Source organism: Rutilus rutilus (genome assembly GCF_951802725.1).
Source record: "Rutilus rutilus genome assembly, chromosome: 15".
Classification (NCBI taxonomy): Eukaryota; Metazoa; Chordata; class Actinopteri; order Cypriniformes; family Leuciscidae; genus Rutilus; species Rutilus rutilus.
The window spans coordinates 23,287,450-23,309,819 of NC_140220.1; the positions used below are offsets into that span (position 1 = coordinate 23,287,450).

At 37.9% G+C, this 22,370-nt stretch overlaps 3 protein-coding genes across 8 annotated transcripts in view; 2 read left to right on the top strand and 1 right to left on the bottom strand.

Annotated features, from left to right (window-relative positions):
* Positions 1-6,766: 6,766 nt before the first annotated feature.
* Positions 6,767-9,400, bottom strand: itpa (inosine triphosphatase (nucleoside triphosphate pyrophosphatase)). Its single transcript, XM_084431714.1, has 8 exons — positions 9,293-9,400; positions 8,598-8,655; positions 8,449-8,513; positions 8,292-8,365; positions 8,174-8,205; positions 7,979-8,091; positions 7,373-7,449; positions 6,767-7,036 (listed from the first exon to the last, which is right to left on the bottom strand). The coding sequence occupies exons 1-8, from the start codon at positions 9,353-9,355 to the stop codon at positions 6,907-6,909; spliced, it is 612 nt and encodes a 203-aa protein (XP_084287840.1). The 5' UTR covers positions 9,356-9,400; the 3' UTR covers positions 6,767-6,906.
* A 153-nt stretch (positions 9,401-9,553) lies between these two features.
* mettl13 (methyltransferase 13, eEF1A lysine and N-terminal methyltransferase) lies at positions 9,554-16,866 on the top strand. Its single transcript, XM_084433361.1, has 8 exons — positions 9,554-9,904; positions 11,104-11,845; positions 12,888-13,087; positions 13,179-13,368; positions 13,473-13,649; positions 15,781-15,993; positions 16,193-16,324; positions 16,443-16,866. The coding sequence occupies exons 1-8, from the start codon at positions 9,752-9,754 to the stop codon at positions 16,733-16,735; spliced, it is 2,100 nt and encodes a 699-aa protein (XP_084289487.1). The 5' UTR covers positions 9,554-9,751; the 3' UTR covers positions 16,736-16,866.
* Positions 16,867-18,025: 1,159 nt separating this feature from the next.
* Positions 18,026-22,370, top strand: part of dnm3a (dynamin 3a) — a 50,075-nt gene continuing 45,730 nt past the window's right edge. For 2 of the 6 annotated variants that reach the window (XM_084432486.1, XM_084432489.1), the window contains exons 1-2: positions 18,257-18,550; positions 18,795-19,020. In XM_084432486.1, coding sequence (XP_084288612.1) covers positions 18,860-19,020 — 161 coding nt within the window. In that variant the 5' untranslated portion in view covers positions 18,257-18,550; positions 18,795-18,859. Of the gene's footprint in view, positions 18,551-18,791; positions 19,021-22,370 lie in introns of all 6 variants that reach the window. The other 4 variants (XR_014629972.1, XM_084432488.1, XM_084432487.1 and 1 more) reach the window with 3 other exon arrangements.

The following is a 22,370-nucleotide window of genomic DNA, read 5'->3' on the forward strand; positions in this document are numbered from 1 at the left end:
CTGTTTTGTTGTTGTCAGAGGTTTGCGTAACAAAAACAGCACAATTGCTATTCAAAACCTGCCCAATCACTGTTAAAACTAGCTACTATAGCCCTAGCCCAGTAAAAACTGCGTTCCAAGGGGGTAAAAATCGCTTTAACCTGCACAGACTAAAAAAAACAACCCACGGCAACAGTGTAAAGTAGCCCACAGCCCTCTTCTGGAAAGAGGGGCGGGGAGCAGCAGCTCATTTTGCATTTAAAGATACACACACGAAAAACTGCCTGTATTTGCTTCCACACAGAACCTAAAATCTGTGCCCAAGATGGCAATTTTCATGACATGAAGCCCTGAGGGTGAGAAGGTCAAAATGTGCCCTGCTTTCTTTCTCTCCCTTTGCAGTTTCCTCTGCTACCGGTGCAGTTGATCAATCTTAAACTGACCATGACTGCAGAACAGACCTCAATCAAACATGAAACATCCATGTCTCCGGAAATCTTATTCATTGCTATGTTGCTGCATGTGATGGAGTAGAAAGCATTCTTCTTTCCCAGTAATGTGTTTACCTACTGTCATGCAGACTTCAAACACCATGACACAGGTCACACCTGCCATGTGTCCTGAAGTTTAGAGTTCACCAGAGGTCAAATTTACTTCCGAATGCATGGTGTCCACACAGACATAGGATGCTGCTGTTTTACTCCGTATTATATGTGTTCAAGACCATAAGTGCACCAGGATGCATTTATATTAGTATTTAAAATATATTCATACTTTAGTGCTCTTTACACTTAATCATCATGACACATCTTATTCAGGTTGAAAACATATATTGGGTGATTCAACTTAAAATGCTTCTACTTTGCTTTTTATTTTTATTTAATACTTTTGATTACACATTTTGTAATCAACATCATTTTTAGTATTTTTTTTTAATTAATTAAAATTACATTAAAGGTAGGCTACACTCTGTACCTTTTGGCCCTCTGTCCAAAAAACAAGACTGCATGCATGTTGCGGAAGAATATTGTTTTGGTTGTGCTTTGGCTCTGCGTGACTGCGGATGAATATGGTTTGCGGCACCTGTGAACCTGTGTCATTTGAGCATGTAAGTGCAATATTTTATGCTGTTGTTTTGATGAATTGGAAACAGAATTTTTAAATTAATGATGTTACAACAGTTATGAAGATTGTCTGTCTGATAGGGTCAAACGTTGCAATTTAAGTTATAGGCCTAACTGGTATTTGGGCCAAATTGAGCATAGGTCTAATTTATAGATTATCACTGTCATCAACCAGTGGGCAACATCATGTCAAGACTCACACACTAAGGATTTAGTTCTATACATTTTTGAGAAGTTTCGGAAGTTCTTTCTTCCCTATTGTGATGCATATCTGAATGAAACGGCTTTTTAAATAAGAATTGATTGGATGGTTTTTGGTTTGCATGACTGTGATCTCATGTTAGTGACAGGTTGCCCCATCCTCGGGCAAGTAAACACATTGATTGGAGAAGAGAAGAGAAGAGAAGAGAAGAGAAGAGAAGAGAAGAGAAGAGAAGAGAAGAGAAGAGAAGAGAAGAGAAGAGAAGAGAGTCACTGCAAGAGGGACGGGAAGTTTTTTTTAAAAGATTACTAGGGCACATGAATAAAATAAAAAAAAAGCATGTGTTTTCACTTTAGACCCCACTGAATAAGGCAAAATGATATGAAAAACAGAGCTTTCCTAGGATCTATGTTCTGTCAGATGTTAACACTTGCACAAGCCTCTTTTTTCAACATCCTTCAAACAGACCTAAACAATGTTCGTGAAACTCTTGGATCACATGCTGCTGTCTAGTCAACAAGAAAATAAACACATTTTCCCCAGGCAGGAACTGTGCATACAATTATTTCACCAGATCCGTAAAGGATGCTACTACGCCACAAAGAAGTCCTGCTGAAGATGAGCACCAGGTGTTTGTGGAGGCCTCCTGATGGGTCACTGCGAGATGCTGCTGTTGATTATGACCTTTTAAACTGGATTCCTGAACTTTATAGGACATCCTGCTGTTCAGTTTATGGCCTCATTCACCCGCATGATTTGTGATAACTTTCTCATGAGTGAAGTTACAAGTCCATTGGAACATATGAGACTCTTTAGTCTCTGTATGTTTGATTGAATGGACAGTTATATTTATTTATTTATATTTATATGTATATACAATACCATTCAAAAACTTGGGTTCACTATGAGTTTTTAAAATAAATGATTACTTTTATTCAGCAAGGATGCTAAAGATCTTAATAATGTTACTAAAAATTTATATTTCATATAAACACTGTTCTTTGACCTTTCTATTCATCAGAGGATCCTGAAAAAAGCATGGTTTCCACAAAACGATTAAGCAGCACAACTGTTTTCAACATTTATAAAAATCAGAAATGTTTCTTGAGCAGCAAATCATCATATTAGAATGATTTCTGAAGAACACCGGAGACGGGAGTAATGATGCTGGAAATTCAGCTTTGCATCACAGGAATAAATTACATTTGAAATAATATTACAATAGGAAACAGTTATATTAAATCGAAATAATTTTGTGTTTGATCAAATACAGTACTGTGCAAAAGTCTTAGGCATGTTAATACCGCCCCATGTTAAAATGCTGTAAAGTGAGAATGCTTTCAAAAATAAAATCACAAATTGAATTTATTTATGATTTAACTTCTATTAACTATAATTCAAATCAATATATGGTGTAACGACCCTTTGCGTTTAAAACGGCTTTTGTCCAGGTACACTTGCGCATAGTTTTTCAGGAAGCTTTGCAGGAAGGTTTCTTCAAGCATCTCGGAGACGTTCCCACAGTTCTTCTGGATTTATTCTGTCTCAGTTTTTTCTGTTTCTTCATGTAATCACAGACGGACTCGATGATGGTGAGATCAGATTATCCTGGCTGCTGTCAGACTCCTTGTGCAAATTTCACTGGATTATTACAATTAATGGCAAAAAGAATGTTTGGAAATGTAAACTGATATTTCCTACTGACACACTACAGCAAAAGATATAAATAACTGACTTAAAACCATTTTTTTGGGGGGGGGGGGGGGGGATATTAACATGTCTAAGACTTTTGCACAGTACTGTATATGCAGCCTTGGTGAGGATAAGAAACGTCTTTAAAAACATTAAAACATCTTATCGACCCTAAAGTCTTGAATGGTAGTATACTGTATATATATAAACATAAATATCATACAAACATCCTTGATCATCTCCTAACAAGGTCTGGGATTAGAGGGTAAGCAAACAATCAGTTCTCATAATCAAAGTGTTGGATGCAGAAGAAATGGGCAGGATTAAAGATCATAGCGTCTTTGACCAGGGCCAAATTGTTATGGCAAGGTGACTGAGTCAGAGTATCTCTGAAACGGCAAGACTTGTGGGTTGGTGAGAATTTGCCAACAGTCGTCCAAGGAGGGACAAACCACAAACCGGCAACAGGGTGTTGGGCGCCCAAGGCTCATTGATGCACGATGATGGTTATGGGATGAGTGTAATCTGCTACATAGGGGCTGCGTAGCTGAAGACCAATCAGAGAGCCTATGACCCCTGTCCACTGTCGAAAGAGCCTTCAATAGGAACACGAGTGTCCGAACTGGACCTTGGACCAGTGGAAGAAGGTCCGATGAGTCCCATTTTCTTTGGGGAAGTAATGGAACCAGGATAAACTGTGGGACGGATGATGACAAGCTGGTGGAGGGAGTGTGATGTTCTGGGCAATGTTCTGCTGGGAAACCCAGGGTCCGTCCATTCATGTGGACGTAAATTCACGTGCCACCTATCTAAACATTGTTGCAGACCAGGTAAACCCCTTCATGAGAATGGTGTTCCCTGGTGGAAGTGGCCTGTTTCAGCAGGATAAAGCACATTGCCACACTGCACACATAGTTCAGGAATGGTTTGAAGAACATGATGAATAGTTCAGGGTGTTGACTTGGCCTCCAAACTCCCCAGATCTCATACGAATTGCAACCTCGCAACCTCGCAACCTAAAGGACTTAAAGGATCTGCTGCTAATGTCTTGGTGACAGATGCCACAGGACACCTTCAGGGGTCTTGTAGAGTCCATGCCTTTGTGGGTCGGTGCTATCTATCTATCTATATGTGTGTGTGTGTGTGTGTGTGTGTGTGTGTGTGTGTGTGTGTGTGTGTGTGTGTGTGTGTGTGTGAATGTTACTTGTTATAACAAGTTAGTCGAACAAAATTGCATTACATAAGTTTTTTTAAATACCCACAAGGCATTTAGAAACTTTATTATGCAGATCGCCAGACAGCCCACAGTTTTGGTTGTCTGACAATGTTTACAGGATGTTTCTTCACCTTAAACACTTGTTTTCCCTGCTAGACAGACATCCGACAACATGTTTACACATTGTGAACTCGAAAAGCATCAGACAAAAGCATTTCCACACGATTAAGAGGTGAGGAATGTTGTTGTGTATAATTGAGGGTCATCATGGTACCTTTTTCTCGCCGTCTTTCTGTGTTTTCCATGGATGCCACTCCTTGATCTTTATGGGCACACTCCCATTAGCCCAGCAGGAGCTGGGACGGGGACGCGGCCCGTGTTTTGATGTGGTTTGGACATAGACAGTTTGCTAGGGCTCCTGAATACCGGAGATGTTTTCCCTAGCCATTTGACTCAGTGCTCTGTCGCATTCTCTCAGCAGTTGTTTGCATCGCAATCATCCCGTGCAACCATGAGGAATTCAAACCTGAGGTGCTTTTAAAAATTCTTTCCCCCCTCAAAGCTCCAAACTAAATTTGACTGCACCCAGCAAGCAAATCCATTGTAAAAGGCCTTTGAATGAGTAAAGAACTTTTCAGTTTGAAATGTAAGTCTTGCAGACGTATAATTATGGTCGAGGATATTAACTTTAAAATGTTTGCTTTATAGCCCCATACACATTTTGTAGCTTAATGATTACATTTCTGTCTGGTGAATCTAACATTAGACTTATATTACAGATGTTTAACCTATCAAAAAATCAAGAGACCTAGAACTACTTATCTTGGAGAGGTTACGCAGACCAAAAGCAATGTCTTGCTCCTATTCTTATTTAAGCATTATTTATGGTATTGCACATGCATAGCAGCGAGTCTGATTTATGGCTGTGAGTAAAAAGCATATTTTTTACAATTAAAAATATCTATTTTCTATTGTAATATATGTTAAAATGTAATTTATTCCTGTGATTTTTAGTGTCACATGATCCTTCAGAAATCACTCTAATATGATGATTTGATGCTCAAGAAACATTTCTGATTATTATCAAGGTTGGAAACAGTTGTGCTGCTTCATATTTTTGTGGAAACCTTCACACATTTTTTTTTCAGGATTCTTTGATGAATAGAAAGTTCATAAGCATTTAACACAACAGAATTTATTTGAAAGCAATATTTCGTCATTATAGATGTCTTTACTGTCACTTTTGCTCAAATTAATGCATCCTTGCTGAAAAAAAAGGATTTATGTACTAATTTATTTTTTTTAAATCTTACTGACCTTGGACATTTGAGCAGTAGCCTAGTGTTTTTTTTTTTTTTTTTTTTTACGTTTATGAAATGAAATCTGGAAATCCAGTTACTGTGTATGGGGTAAAAACTATATGTACAATATACTGATGCAATAATTAAACTAAATAATAATAAATGTTTTATTCATTAATAAGTAATTAAATAATTTACATAACACTGCATTGTGGATGGTTGCCAGGGCCTTGTTATATGGAACCCATGAGTCTTTATGGTATATTCAAAGCAAGTCTGATTGTTTATTAATAATAAAAAGTAACAGAAATGTAATGGCACACCTCTCCTCAGCAAGCCACATTATTCATATCTGAAATGTAATATTTGCTGTTTGTGATTTAAACAAACCTCTCAAGTAAGAGCATTATAGTGAAAAATAAAAAAAAGAATACTTTGGAACATCTCATATCTTTTCCCCCCAAATGAAATAGGTTCTTGAGCCTTCTTTAAGAGAGGCGATACTGCTTTCTCAATCAAATGCGTCCATACACACGTGTTACCAATAAAGGCTTCTTTGTCACGAGGGAAAGAGGGACAGGAAGAGAAAGTGAGTGAGCGAGTGAGTGAATGACAAAGAATGCAAGAAACAGCAGTGAAAACACTGCCTGCATGCCATTAATAATGAGAAACACAAACAGTGGATGATAAAACTGTAATACAGATTAACATCCCCCCTGCACAGAGGGCAGATGAACACACAGGAGGTGTCACAGGAACATCCGGAAGATTTATTACTCTGAATTCCCCACGTCTCTATCCGGAGACCTGCTCAGTCCTCACACACACACACACACAGGATAGTGCTTCACTGTATTAGTGAAGACATTGCATAGACTTCCATTGACTTTATATCAACCCAAGCCCTACCCTAAAACTACCAAAAAAAACAAACATGCTAAACACTCGATTTAAATAAAAACATATTCTGGTCAATTTACAAGCCTTTTAACTAATAATGACCAGTTAAATGTCCTTACTAGTCAGTTATCATAATATTTCACTATATAAGTGAGGACAATCGGCCCTCAAACATATAGCCACACACACACACACACTTTCACAAAGCAATTCAAATGGGGACATACCATAAACAGTTTTTACATAAAAGCTAACTATAGTTACTATAGCTAATGGTAACTTAATTAAAATCCATCTAGATTCATTACAACTTTAAATGAATATTAGAATGAAAGAACAAGCATTCTTTTTTATAAACAAAGCATTTATTTAAAAGACAAAGAGGATGGAGTACATATTAAACCGTTTAAGATCAGCACATTAGTGCATTGATTTGAGGCAGAGCCAAACTGAGCTGTGATTGGCCGATTCTGCTTGGAAAGAGAACAGAACTCAGTCCTGGTGTTTTGTGCGCTTAGTCTCCGGTGTGTCGTTTTGCTGGGAGAAGTGTTCCGACAAGGCTGCCAGGGCACGGTACCGATGGGAGATGCTGTTCTTCACTTCTTTAGGGAGCTCAGCATAACTGCCCACAGAAACACAGCACAAAGGAAACAGAAAAACAAAAGCAGGATCAAATCAAAAGAGCTTTGAATGGTTCAAATCATTTTATCTGATTTGAGATACCGTTAAATAAATTGTCTATAAGGCTTGTGTTGCCTTATCACTGATTTAAGTTAATATTTCATTCTTTAAAGATACATTTATGCATTCTTACACTGAGATCACATGAACTCTAGGAAAAGTCTATCATAAATAGCTGTACATTTTGTTAATCAAAACGCATTGGATTTAATTTGACCGATACTGCCACCTAGTGGTGAACGTGAAAAACACAATTTAAAAATCTAATTCTCCTCACGTTTTTTCATAACCATCAGGCTGGAAACAAGGATCCCAGCCGAAATCCCTTGGACCCCTGGGCTCAACAATACGGCCCTGAAGAAACATTATTAGAAATGTCTGAGGGAAGAATCAAAAACCTGCAGGCTATTGGGTTAACACAGCATACCACAGTTTCCACAAAAATATTAAGCAGCACAACAGTGATACGAATAAGAAAAGCTTGCATATTAGAATGATTCCTGAAGGATCATGTGACACCGAAGACTGGACAAATGATGCTGAAAATTCAGCTTTGCATCACAGTAAATCATATTTCACAATGTTACAGTTTTACTATTATTTTGATCAAATAAATGGAGCCTTGGTGAGCGGAACACTTTTTTTAACGACCCCCAACTTTTGAACGGTAGAGTACATTAAAAATCTGTGGTGCTTATATACAGTACATCTCATCTGTCAATGGATTTAGTTTATGTTTTGATAGTGATATTGGAGACAGAAATGATGGGGAAAAGAGAGAAGGAAATAAGATGAGATCCTTAAACTTGTATTGCCTGTATGAGCACCAAACCTCAATGTAAAAAGCACTATATCTGATGGGACAGTAAATAAACATGCTCACCTCGGTTCTTCCTCTGAACAGCTGAACTGGCTCCTCTTTTCCAGCACAGAAAGCAAATGTACACAGAGCCCAGGCTGATTTATCTTCAAAACCTGCCAGCAATTTATACAATCCTGCAAACATATTAAAGAAAACAGCTTAATAATTCATATTAATTCAATAGATGTAGGCCAAATCTTTGTCAAAGTGTCTTACCTTCAGGCTTCAGTTTATCCAAGAACCATTTTCTGTCAAGAGAAGAAACATATTTACTGTATACCATGCATATAATTTTATATTTACAGCGTATAAAAGGAACTAGAGAGAGACTCACATGTAAGGTCCTGGTAGTCCTCCTAGCGCCTTGAAGCACAGACAGGTGTCCTCCACCAGCACTGGCCCATCCACCTTCAGAGAAAACACACAAGATCATGTGTGAGCCGAGGCATCAACCCAGTGAAAGCCATTGAAAAAGTGTGCAATTTACAAACCTGCTTGACTGCTTCTTTGCACTTCTGTATAGAAATCTCATCGGGTTCTCCCTGATATTCAGGCACTGTAAGCCACAATCACATTACAAATACAGCAACAGCATGTTTGAGAAGTCAACAAAACATAAGTATAACAGTCAAATACTTACAGTCAATCTTCTTAGAAATCAGTTTGTAGGGAAATTTGTCACCAAGGATCTGAACTACCTGTTTGAACAAGGTAGATTCAATTAGTAAAATAATTTTAATTGCAAAAACATATACTGTGTTTGACTCAGTTTTAATCAATACTAACCTCTGCTGAGTCATATTTTAATTAGGCTGAATTTTGGCACATTCCGGGGGTTTTATTTTTAATTGTCTACATAATGTTAACATTTATTTTTACCGTTTATTTCTAGAAAATGTCAAGATCATGGTTTTAATCTGCATTTAGTTTTAATTTGCATTTTTGCTAATCTTCCTGAAAATTATTATAAAATAAAACAGTTAATATAACATGTATGATTTGTTGCATTGTATTATTGACCATGATCCTAACCACTGAACACAAATAAAAACTTATTTAACATTTCAGGCCGTGTTTTGTAGCCTATTTGTGGGAATAGCTCAAATGTGTGCAGTTGATAACTTGAATCTAAAAAGAAAAATCTTGTAAACTATAAAAATAAACTGGACTGGACATGGAATATTTATGAAGCTGCCATTACATATTAAGTTACATGTGAGGAGAGGAGAGACTATTCATGCACTGCAAGACGTTTATTCACATTCTGTTTTACGTTGTATTTTTACTGGATACTTTATGGCTGGTTCACTATTAAGAAACACGCCATACTCTCACCTCTTCCAATTTTTTCGCGTTCCCGGTAACGAATACCACAGCTCTGCCGGTAGGTACTGCCATGCTTCAGCCTGTTTCAACCCCGCAACAACACACTGTAGGAACGGTAAAAACATTCGGGCTCTGTCATACCATAAACCAATCGTATTCATCGATCTACAGCTTCCACCAATCAGTGAACGCATATACCACAGTCTGGACACCCCCCCCCACACACACTGACCAATCGCTGCTTGTTCTATATCGTCCTTCTGTAAAATCACTCCGGGTGGAAAGTGCAAAACATGTGGGAGCGAGTCATCACATGTCAACGACTGCAGCATAGAAATCATACCTTCAGTAGTATTTGCCCTCTAAATATCTTGGTAAAGTTTTATCTGCCTGCAAAAAGTTATAATTCATCAGTTAAATCTAAATAAAGCTTAATTGAGAGGGGGCTTGAGTATCCGATCCATAAGCATGAGCTTATTGCCTCGCACCGCTGAGGAGTTCAGCTCAGCCGACTACTGGGAGCGCTTTTTCCGTAAAAGAGGAGAAAAGGCTTTCGAGTGGTACGGAGACTACAACTCGCTCTGCGGTGTACTACATAAATACATTAAACCCCGTGATAAGGTAACTATGATTTTAATAATGCCAGACTTTAATGATTCCTGATGCTCTCATGTCAACACCTTTAAAATGTTTGGGGTCAGTAAGAGATTAAAAAAAAAAAAAATTATGCTTTTATTCTGTAAGCCGGTGTAATGTGATCAAAGTGATAGTAAAGACATACTATTTCAAAATATTTTTTGTCTATTACTTTCTGTTTAAAATAAATGCTGTTCTTTAGAACTTTCTGTTCATCAAAGAATCCTGAAAAAAATTATCATTATTTCCACAAACATATTAAGCAGCAAAACTGTTTTCAACATTGATAATAATAATACAAATTCTTGAGCATCGAATCAGAATATTAGAATGGTTGTAAACTATAACAGAAATAAATGACATAATTTAATAAAAATAGAAATAGAAAACAGCTATTTTAAATTGTAATAGCACAAACACAGTAGAAAAAACACTGCTTTTCAAGGCTTTTTTAGGTAAGTCTAACAGTAATTTTCAGGCAGAGAAAATGAATAATCAAATTTAAACTAGCACTGCATAGTCTTCACTGTATATATTAAATATAGATTTATCCCTATTAAAGTTACAAAAGTTATTCAGTCAAGAGCAGCGAGTGACTTTTGTTTGATTAAGATTAAAATTAAAACAAAGACAGCATGAGGTTTACTAGGCTTCTGCCACTTTAAGAGCTGCACGGATCCAATATACTGTTACACATGTTTTATCTCTCAACTGTTTATGATCACTCGATATAACAGACTATGTTTACTTGAATACTCGCCGAGAGACAGGCATTTTTTATGTGAATATGTCCGTTCAAGCACAAGAAGACGTGCAAAAGTGCTCAATTCTGCATTTGCACGCTATCTGAAAAGCGGCTGCTTCAGACGTGTGCCTCTTTCGCGTCTTGTTGCACTTGAATATTTAAATTGGCATTGGGCAGTCCTTATTGTCGAGCCCTGGTTAGTGTGATGAACAGACCAAAATTGAAGTCATTTAAATTTCACTGTCACTGAACCAACTGATTCATTTTAAAGATCTGACTCTAAAGGACGATTCTCTACTTCTTTCACACTTTTGAGCTAGAGAAAAGCTAGAGTATTTCAATATTTAAATGTTTAAACAACCAATAATTCTTTAGGAATAGGTAGGTTGTACAAGTGTTACGTAAACGTATAAGTAGAATTGTAACTGTTGGCCTGCAGGTGTTGGTGGTCGGCTGTGGTAACTCTGAGCTGAGTGAACAGCTCTATGATGTTGGCTACCATCAGCTAACCAACATTGACATCAGCGAGACGGTGGTGTCTCACATGAACCAGCGGAACGCTGAGCGCCGTCCTGACCTGACCTTCCAGCAGATGGATGCCACCCAGACAGGCTTTGAGAGCGGGAGCTTTCAGGCAGCCCTAGATAAGGGCACGCTTGATGCCATGGCTTCAGAAGAGGACGGTGCTCTTGCAGGCAGGATGCTTGCAGAAGTTGTCAGAGTTTTGAGTGTTGGGGGCCGGTACGTTTGCGTAACATTAGCCCAGGAACATGTCATAAAGCTGGCCGTGGAACATTTCGCTCAGGGCTGGGCTGTACGAATTCACTGTCTATGTGGACAGCAGAATGAAGTGTCCGATACCTCCTTCGCCCTCCCTGTTTTCGTTCTGGTCTGCACCAAATTCCGCCAAGCGCCTCCATTTGCAGTGCTTGAGCTCTGTCAGGGGGAGGATGGCGCTCCAGTTAGACTCGCATCAGTACAGGAACTGTTGTCTGCTGTGAAGGAAAGGCAGGCCTATAATCTAATGCTTCATAAGCTCAGAGGTGGAACAGATGCTAGCAGCACACAGTCCCTCACACTGTGCCACGCAGCCACCGGCCAGCCACGATACACTCTGACTGTACAGGACAGCCTGCCTTCTGCCAAGCTGCCACGGAGTAACCACTTTGCCATCTTTATTGGTGAGCATTTGGTTCTTTTGCCTCTTCATTGTTATTATCATTGTCATAGGCCAAGACAAGTGTAATTACCTGTTTTACAGAGTGCAACAGTCGAGTTCTGGAAGTAAAAATCCCATTCAGTTACTCAATCTGGGAATTGATTTTTAATGATAACTTATGAACCGTTTAAGACTGACCTAATGTGAGCTACAAGGTTGTTAATCGATGGTCTATGCACACGTTATTTAAACTTTCAATGAAAATTTGAAGAAGTGAAAAACTACATTATCCATGATTCTGCAAGGAAATCATGGATCCCAGGGCTGATAAGAATGTAAATGTGTACCTTGAAATACAATGTAAGTCGCTTTGGATAAAAGCGTCTGCCAAATGCATAAATGTAAATGTAAAATGTAAATCTCCATGAATCAAATCACATTCACACCAAAAAACACTTTAGTTTCACTCCCATGAAGCACTGTGAAGGAAGTAGAGTTTTGAATTAAATGGTTTTAGATTTTTCCATAATTTGCAATGATTTGGGATGTGCTGGAGGAGACTTTACAGAGTGCTTGACTCTTGCATTGTTAAAAAAATTGATGCACCGCTTGATGGAAATAACATCACAACATTTATTTCCATCAAGAGGTGTATCAATTTTTGGTCAAGATCTTGTATTGACAGTGCAAGAGTCAAGGACTCTGTAAAGTCTACTCCGGCACATCCCAAAAATGTAAGGTCTGGACTCAGAGGTGCCAATTCATGTGTGAAAATGATTCATCATGCTCCCTCCCAACCATTCTTTCACAGTTTGAACCTGATGAATCTTGACACTGTCATCCTGGAATATGGTCATGATGTCTCTTCCTACATGGTTGTTTAAGAAATTAAAAGTTACACACTCAATTAGGGTTAGAAGAACTGTTGCCAAACATATAACATGCTAGAAACATTATAATCACTGCAATAATCATCCAATCATAGACTCTTAGCCTTAAGCATTTCCCAATTAAACAGCAACTTTTATTTAAAAAAAATGTATTAAACTTTTTTTTATTTGTAGTTCCTCAGGGCCGTGAGTCTGATTGGTTATATGGCTCAGCTGAAGGTCGGACTCAGCTAGCGTCCAGTGCGAAATTCAGACGCCTGGTCATTGTGGCAATGCATCGAGATCAAGAGTATGAGGACATGCAGGCGGTCCAATCAGAGCTCTCTCCAATGGTGATGGAACTCGCTCCTCCTGGAATGCCAGCCAATCAGCAGGTGCATGAGAATAACATGCAGCTGTATTGCTCTTTATCTTGTCTTCATTCCTCACTCATGCACTTTCTCATTCACATTTGCTGTGGTATAGGTGCCGTTCCTGTCTGTGGGAGGAGACCTGGGCTGGAGGGAGGTCGTTGGACGAGGGCTCAGTGCTTTGACTGGAGAGTACTCTGTGGAGGATGTGAGAGGAGAGGATGGTCACCTCTATCGCAGGCTGATCTTCATGAATAATTCCCAGCTGGTGCAGTCAGAGAGCAGACTTCGGTCTAAAGCCACAGGTGCAGTTACAGAATACCTGGATGCTGAAAACAGATGTGTTTGAATTCTGCAATGTTTACAGATAGACTGAAGACTTATGTCAGTGTTTCGTCTCTTTCTCCAGCTTCTTCTACTCATAAAAAGAAGAACAAGAAAAAAGCCAAAGCATCTGTTTCTGAAGCCCCTGCTTTAATGGAAGCTAAAGATCGCAGTGTGGACAGGGGTTTTCTCTGCTGTACACACCATGAAGTCATGGTGGCGGGTTTTGCCATGCTAGGAATGGATGCAATCAATAGTAAAGGTAAGTGTACAAACATTAAAAAGCTTAGAAAAAGTTTGAAGCGTTTACATTAGGAAAATATCGTTATCCTTTTTAATTAAAGTGTGTACTTTATTTGATGTTAAAATAATTCATTATATCCTGGCTAAATATGCAGACAACAATATAAGTCCTGAAGTAGACACTCAAAAGTTTGTGGTCGATAAGATTTTTCAATGCTTTTAAAAGAAGTCTCATCAAGCCTGCATTTATTTGATCAAAAATACTGTAAAAACAGACTTAAACAGTAATATTGTGAAATATGTTTTATAATGTAATTTATTCCTGTGTTGGTAAAGCTGAATTTTCAGCATCATTACTCCAGTCTATAGTGTCACATGATCCTTCAGAATTCATTCTAATATGATGATTTGGTGCTTAAGAAACAGCACTTATTATAATCAATGTTGAAAACAGTTGTGCGGCTTTTTATTATAATATCAATTAATAAAATAAAAATTTCTTTAAGAGTTTTAACAGTAGTTCTTTTGAAAAATTAGTTTAAAATGTATCATTATTATTTTTGTAGTTCTGATTGCAATTTTGCTGCTACTAGTACCATAGAAACAGAAAAGAATAGTTGACACCCTCAAAAATTAGGTTATAATGTACTCACCCTCAGGCTGTTCCATATGTTGTTGTTTTTTGTAGAAGTAGAAATTTTGGAAGAATTGTTATGCAGCTCTTGTCGATGAATGATGGTTCATAGTGACCAGGGGCTATTAAAATAAAAGCCTAAAATAATCATGATTTTTGTAAAAAAAAAAAAAAGAAGTAATCCACAAGACATGTGTTATATTGCAAGTTTAGAGGAAATGACCGTTAGAGAAGGAAAAAGTCACTGTTCACTAGGGCTGCAATTAACGATTATTTTGATAATCGATTAATCTGTCAATAATTTTTTTGGTTAATCGGATGAAAAATTCTTTTAGATTGAAAATGAATTTTAATCCATTATTTTAAACAACGTTATTTCACATCCTGCCAAATGTTGTACTCAAAACAATGTGTAATATAAAACCTATGAAAACAAATATAGTGCATGGATCTATGTAGCCTATGCTGTACATTTATAAGCAAAAAAAAAAAAAGGGTTGAAACATTACATTCTAGACCTAAAATCAACTGATTGCTTACAATTTTAAAGCAGAAATTAAAACGACTAAATTAAAAATGATAATAAACAACAACAAAAGCACAAAATGTTAATTTCCACAAGGTATGAAGAACACACATAACATAGTAATTATAATGCATTAATTGGCTATACCCAGAGCCGGCCTGTCCAACAGGTGGTACAGGTGGTCGCCTGGGGCCCTGCCTTATCTGAGGGGCCCCACAGCCACATAAACTATTAGAATAATTGCTGACTTGGCAATTGCGGATTGATCGAGAGCTTGCGTGAAGTTTTAATGCACGCATTGCATGGACCTCATTAAACATGATACAATTCACAAAAATTGGTGAGAAAAAAATGACCCCTCCCCACATTACATAAAAATGATAGCTCTGTATGATTGTATATCATGACAAATTTCCCAAAAAGATAATAAATACAAAAAAACAGGATAAACAAAATCTGAAAACATAAGAAACACAGTAGCACTTCATTCTAATTTGCATAATACCGCCTGCAATGTATTGGGAGAATCTGAGTACCGTAATTATCACAGTATTCATATACACAGATTCCATAATACTTCTCTCCAAAATGCTCACGTTAGATAGAAACGTGAAAAATGACGTATTTTAGTGGCCCACTATTAATGCTTTATTGCATATGTTCACTGATAATTTTGCCATTCCCTAAACCTTGCGTCTAGCCTGTACCCAGGATTCACAGAATGGCACAGCATGTTTGGCTACTCCAGTACATATGTGAGAACCAATGGCATTTTGCTGTAAATTGAATGTCCGATAGCTTTGGTAAGTGATAACTAGTAGATTTCGGTCTGTTCCTCACACAGAGCTATTGTATGAGTTCAGAACACTGCAATAAAGAGCATTAATCATATGGACCTCTATTATGGTGATGAATGTCAGTCCCCCTCAACGATATGCATAATTCACAAAAAAGTCTGTTCTGATTAGTCGGTCACGTGTACTCCAACAGATCACCCAGTATCCGTGTTACTGGTGGGACTAGGTGGCGGTGGTCTGCCCCAGTTTCTTCATGACTTTGTGCCTTGTGCACGGGTGGAAGTGGTTGAACTGGACCCAGCAGTGCTGGAAGTGGCTCAGACCTGGTTTGGATTTCAGACCGACAAGAGGCTGAAAGTTACACTGGGAGACGGACTGGAGCACATCAAAACACTGGAGAGCCAAGGTGAGAAAACATCTAGACTCGTAATTCGAAACCTTTTTGACTCTAAGGCCCCCTGTTGTCCACAACAATATTCGATGGCCTATTGGTCATCTATTTTATGGAGAAGAGATGGAGGTGGATTTGGGTTTTAGCTGCTTTGCTCTGCTCAAGACAACCTGTTCTTTCTAAAATATATTACATTTTTCTGCACTCTTTATAGGGGGACATTCTTTTGATGTCATCATGTTTGACGTTGACAGCAAAGACACGACCCTGGGCATGAGCTGCCCTCCATCTGCCTTTGTAGAAACATCACTTCTGAAGAACGTTTACAGCTTATTAACCCCTCAAGGTAAGCACTAAAAGAAGTTTTGAAAAGTTCTGATTTTGAGATAGTTAGTAAAATATACATTTGTGCTTTAGTAAGTGGTTGTTTTCCATGATCAATCTTACTTTTTCCCATCCCACAGGACTATTTATGTTGAACCTTGTGTGTCGAGACTCGGCTCTCAGGATGTCAGTTCTTGAACGTGTTCAAGCCGTGTTCCCGCGTGTGTTCTCTCGTGGAATCGAGGGTGAAGTCAACGAGGTGCTACTGTGTTGCAGAAGTGCAGGAGAGGAACACAAACCTCACAGTGTTCCACAAACATTACAGCAGACAGCAAAAGACCTACAGAAGACACTATGTGCAAACACCCAGACTGCATCATGTGCGCCTCAAATAGACATTACTGCAATGCTGAATGACCTGAAAGTCATCTAAAGGTGTGGAGAGAAATAAAAAATAATAAAAAATAATAAAACAAATAGCTGATTTCACCTGTGCGCATCATTTTCAAGAAATTATTCCAGTCCCAGTCTCGTGTTGGCATATAGTCTGGTCCATATTGCATCCTATTGTTGAAAACAACAATAACAACAAAACGTCGACTTAGAAAGGAGGAGATCATGTGATTGACTGATAAGGCACCATTAATTTTTTATGGAATATTGCAGCTTTTATTATACATTATTTATCCGCACACATCAATATAATTGTATAATTGTGTAACAGATGATACCCTTCTCTTCCAGTGCTTTTCAAGAAAACACCAAAATACTATTTAAAAATGTTCAAAAGTATTTGAACGTGTTAAAACTATACCAACTATTATCATTGATGATCTATATCTAAAAGGAAAGACTAACATCAAAAGGCTTCATTTAAAGACCCAGATTATCAATACAGTAATTGTCTTACTTTATAGGACAAATACTAGCAATATAGGGAATACACTTTAAATTCAGATAATAATAAGACTGCCTTATTATGTCAGTACATTTTATCTTGCTTTATTGTTTTCATGTTCAAACAAAGAAGAATTGTAATGGTCCTGAAACAGAAATAATAATAAAAAAAATCTGTTTATAAAAATATTAAATATCTGTTTGTTTGTTTTATTCCTTCTGATATATGCTTTATAATAACATATCAACTATGTTCATATAATGTAAGGTTTTAGGACATTTTTACTGCATTTAATTAAATGTACTGCTGTAAAGAGAAATTCACTAGTGTTTATACAGAATCAAACTATCTGGCAACCCTATAATGGCTGCCATAACAAAGTGTTATTTTTACTGGATGAGTCTACTGTCCTGACATGAGGGTAGATGCACCCTGTAGTGGCATTCACTGTCCTATCAAGGGGTAAGGCCATAAAAAAAAAAAAAAAAAATTTTATTTTTTATAAACGATTAGTATTAGCTACTACCTAGATGTGCATAAATGTCCTAGTTTCTAATGTTATTCAGCTCTATGTATACCACTTCACATGTATGTTTGATATTCAGGTGCTCCATATCCTCGTTTCTGCTGCTCCATATCATAATAATAGTATGTTTCTCCGCTATTCAAATAAATGAGTGATTGATAGAAGTAACCACGTGTTTATATTTGTTTTTGCTTTCACTGAATAGACACTAAGATTAACCGGTCGCAACTGACTGAGTTTTGCTTTATATATATGAATACATACATATTTTAGTCTGTATTTATTCTGGTCTATCGTTTAGATTGTGAAAGCATTAAGCAAATGGGCAGGGTCGCAAGCACGCGCCGCACGCCACTGCTGGTACGTCACTCTGCCTTTTTCCTTATCACTGAATTCAGATTTTTTTTTTTTACAATTTTTTTATTCCTCATACATTAATAACAAGCAATAATAAGCAAAAAGAGCAGTTGAGTAGCACCAAATCTGTATCTTTATATTCCAGAGGAGTGGCGTCTGCGTGAGCACGCGCAAGCGCGCTCAACGAAAAACGAACAGTTGGCTGTCAGGTTTCGACCATAAGTTGAGTTCAGGGCAAATGAAAACTGAGATTATTTCGATGAATAAAACGGCGAGTTTCAGTGAAGATAGTTTATTAGGTTTCTTTATCGCCTTATAGTTTCTTTCGGCTCGTCGTGTATAGAAAGGGGTGTGTGTTTTTAAGTTCAGTCACTGCTCAGTGTCCTGTAAGTTACACGAGCGCCGTTACTCTGAACTGCTCCGTCTGTCAGGAGGACCAACGCAACGCTCGGAAAAACGAACAACGGGTAACTTAATTACTTTTTAAATTTACAAAGTGAACTTATTTTTATGTTCATTACATACACTTTGTACAAAAAAAGAAGAAAAAAAGTCGTCAAGTAACGCAGTATGGTTGTAATAGTGGTTTTGTATGTCACCAATAATTGATTAAGATACTAACTTAACGTTATGTCTGGATAGAAACTGAGCTTATTACATTTGGCAAGTTGTTTCTCTCTCTCTCTCAATTTGAATATTTTTTGTTAGCAGCTATATATAACAAAGGTTTGCTGAGCCCAGTGATTCACGCGCCGCATCCTCGCGGCTCCGTAACCATGGGCAACCGGGGGATGGAGGATCTCATCCCGCTGGTGAACCGCCTGCAGGACGCCTTCAGTGCCATCGGACAGAGCTGCGACCTGGACCTGCCGCAGATCGCGGTGGTCGGGGGGCAGAGTGCGGGCAAAAGCTCTGTCCTGGAAAATTTCGTGGGCAGGTATGATACCATCATAACTGGGCACTGTCTAGATAGCTGTGTATTATAATTAATAGCTCAGTTCACATTCCAGGGAATTGCTAAGACATTATTAATGCCAGTATTATTGGTCAAACCAATGAATGTAGGGTTTCAATAAAAGGCTGATATCAATATCTGGGTGGTAGGTAGGAGTCAGGATGACTGAAGTATGATATAGAAATGTCAAAATCCTAACAAAAGAAATGGATACAAATATTAAATAGCCATGTGGCTGATGGTGATAATCTCAGAATTGACTGATTAATTGGCTAGTGGTGTTGAATCGAGTCACTTTTCGGCAGAGGCACTGAAGTGTATAGCTGAAGCAGGTGCAGATGCTCACGCTCTCATCTGTAGTCGGGAGCAGTCACTACCTCTTCCTCCATCTGTCTAATGGCCTGCCAAGCCAAAGTCCCTGAGCCATGCAGAATCTGAAGATTGACTTCATTTTCTCTGGACTATACAGATCATGAGAACAAGCTGGCGATCTGATATTAGAGAATTTGATTTTCTTAAAAGATTCATATGTTTCTGCGTCTGATAATTTGGTCGCTTATTGTCGATTGTTTTTTAAAGGCGGTCATTTCAAAAGGGATAAAAAAATGTTATTGGTCTCTTGAGATAAAATAGCTTGATGTACTACCTGGTTTCTTCTGCAACCCTCTGAACTTAAAACTTGTGATCATATTCAAACCGAAAATTAAGTTAATTAAATGTGTTAAGTGTAAAATAATACACACACACTCACTCACACACACTCTATTGTTCAAAAGTTTAAGGGACATGTTTCTTTTCATTTGTTCCTTCTATTCATCAAACATTAATGAATCCTTAAACAAATTTATCACAATCTCCACAAATATATATATTAGCACAACTTGTTTTAACATTGTTAATAATAATAAATGTTTAAGCACCAAATCAGAATATTATAATAATTTCTGAAGGATCATGTGACTGAAGACTGGAGTTATGATGCTGAAAATTCAGCTTTGCCATTACATTAATAAATTACATTTAAAAATATATTACAATAGAAAACAGTTATTCTAATTGTAATAATATTTTATACTGTTACTGCTTTTACTGTAGTTTTGAGCATAAGAGATCACAAAAAATCTTCAAAAAAAAAAAAAAATCTTTCAGACCCCAAACTTTTAAACTATTGTGAAACTATTTTAAGAGTCTCTGTAAGGCATACAGTTTCAAGTCTTTAATCATCTTTTGTTTTCCTTGCACAAGAGAACCTCACAGGATCTTCTCTTTGCACGCTGGTTTCCGCATGGAAAGACTGGGCCTGTCCAACAGGAAGCTGTGATTGTTAGTGAAAGCTATTGTTTGCTCGGGGGATATCGGTTTGGTGAGCTGAAGTGAAGTGAATAGAGCCTAAGATAAGTGTGTCTGACTGAGAATAGGATTCATTGCTTATCTCAGGCGGAGGCACTCAAGCATTCTGACCAAAATGTGTGTGAGGCATCATGCTTTCAGGCAGTTAGTGGAAACCCAGTTTACTCTGTTTTGATAGACAGGCTGTTCTTTTTTAATGACTCTTGAATTCTGTATAGCAAATGTTATGTTGTTTAGAACATGTTGACCCACTTGGAGCTTGAAGCAATCACATACTGTATGTCAAAATTCATACATCCCCGAAAGTGTAAAAACACACAAAGATGTTACATGTTCCCCTTTTCAAAAAGACTTGAAAAAGTAATGAATACTTTAGAAAAGTGAAAGTTGCACTAAATGATGATGAAGATGACTACACACTTGATGACACATTACAGGGCAGCTATAACCCCTGTGTCATTGCATTATGCTACAGTGGCTTTTTATAATAATGTATTCAGCCACAAATATGTGGAATACATGTAGAATACAAGTTTTAACCACAGACTTAAAGTGCACGGTACTTAGACCACCCTTAGATCATACTTTAAGTCAGCACGAAATAAAAAATGTACCCTAGTATAAATGCATGTCATTGATCTTATTGGGAATGATTCATTCATGTATACGTTTCTTTGACTCTGTAAACTTTAATCAAAATGTCATGACTTGATCTTCCTGTCAAAATGACAGATTTCTCTCTGATAATGTGTGCTAAACTTCTCTAATCATTTATTTTGTTTAAACCCTGCCCTTCCACAATCAACTGAAAGCTCATATTAATTTTTTGAGTGCAGTGCCCACATCTCAAGTTACATTGGTATGTGTAGGAATGTAACAGAAGGTGAGACTAATTTCAGCACTTTAGAATCAATTGTTTGAATTAGGAGACAATAACTTTATTTGTCATGCACTTTGATCTTTAAAACTTTGCAGACCTTTTACATTTACAAACAGCTATATTACACACTGTGTGGAAGATAATATTTAAGAAAGCATAATAGGGGCACTTACATTTATTTCTATCAGTTCTTGCATTCCATGGGAATCAAAACCATGACCTTTGCTATCACTCAAATCAAAATCATGTTTCTCCATGCTTCAGAACACCTGACCATATAATAAGTTATAGCCAGCAGCCATATCTCCCTGTAGCCCAAGACTGGTTGCCCACTGAAGCTAAGCAGGGCTGAGCCTGGTTAGTACCTGGATGGGAGACCTCCTGAGAAAACCAGGTTGCTGCTGGAAGAGGTGTTAAGTGAGGCCAGCAGGGGGTGCTCACCCTGTGGTCTGTGTGGGTCCTAACGCCCCAGTGTAGTGACGGGGACACTATACTGTCAAAGAGCACCATCCTTCGGATGAGACGTTAAACCGAGGTCCTGACTCTCTGTGGTCATTAAAAATCCCATGGCATTTCTCGTAAAGAGTAGGGGTGTAACCCCGGTGTCATGGCCACACACCATTGGCCCTTACCAATCATGGCCTCCTAATAATCCCCTTACATTGAATTGGCTCTATCACTCTCTCTCCTCTCTCCACCTATATCCGGTGTGTGGTGAGCGCACTGGCGCCGTTGTACTGTGGCTGCCGTCGCATCATCCAAGTGGATGCTGCACACTGGTGGTGGTTGAGGAGAGATCCCCTGACATGATTGTAAAGCGCTTTGGGTGTACAGTAGTACATATGAAAGCGCTATATAAATGCCCGATTCTATTCTATTCTATTCTAAGTTACCATATTTTCCGGATGATAAGTCGCTCCGGAGTATAAGTCGCATCAGTCAAAAAATGCGTAATGAAGAGTAAAAAAACATATATAAGTCGCACTGGACTATAAGTCGCATTTATTTAGAAATTTATTTTAACAAAAAAAAAACAATGTTACGGACGTGACCGCTCTGAAAGCGGCACTAAAAGACTGCTTTAAAACTTTCACAGAGACCT

Coding starts and splice junctions, on each gene's coding strand:
- mettl13 (XM_084433361.1), top strand. CDS start 9,752: ATGAGCTTATTGCCTCGCACCGCTGAGGAGTTCAGCTCAGCCGACTAC. Junction 9,905..11,103: donor ACATTAAACCCCGTGATAAG/GTAACTATGATT, acceptor GTTGGCCTGCAG/GTGTTGGTGGTCGGCTGTGG. Junction 13,369..13,472: donor ACTTCGGTCTAAAGCCACAG/GTGCAGTTACAG, acceptor CTCTTTCTCCAG/CTTCTTCTACTCATAAAAAG.
- itpa (XM_084431714.1), bottom strand. CDS start 9,355: ATGGCAGTACCTACCGGCAGAGCTGTGGTATTCGTTACCGGGAACGCG. Junction 8,656..9,292: donor ACGCGAAAAAATTGGAAGAG/GTGAGAGTATGG, acceptor TTGTTCAAACAG/GTAGTTCAGATCCTTGGTGA. Junction 8,206..8,291: donor GGACTACCAGGACCTTACAT/GTGAGTCTCTCT, acceptor TTCTCTTGACAG/AAAATGGTTCTTGGATAAAC.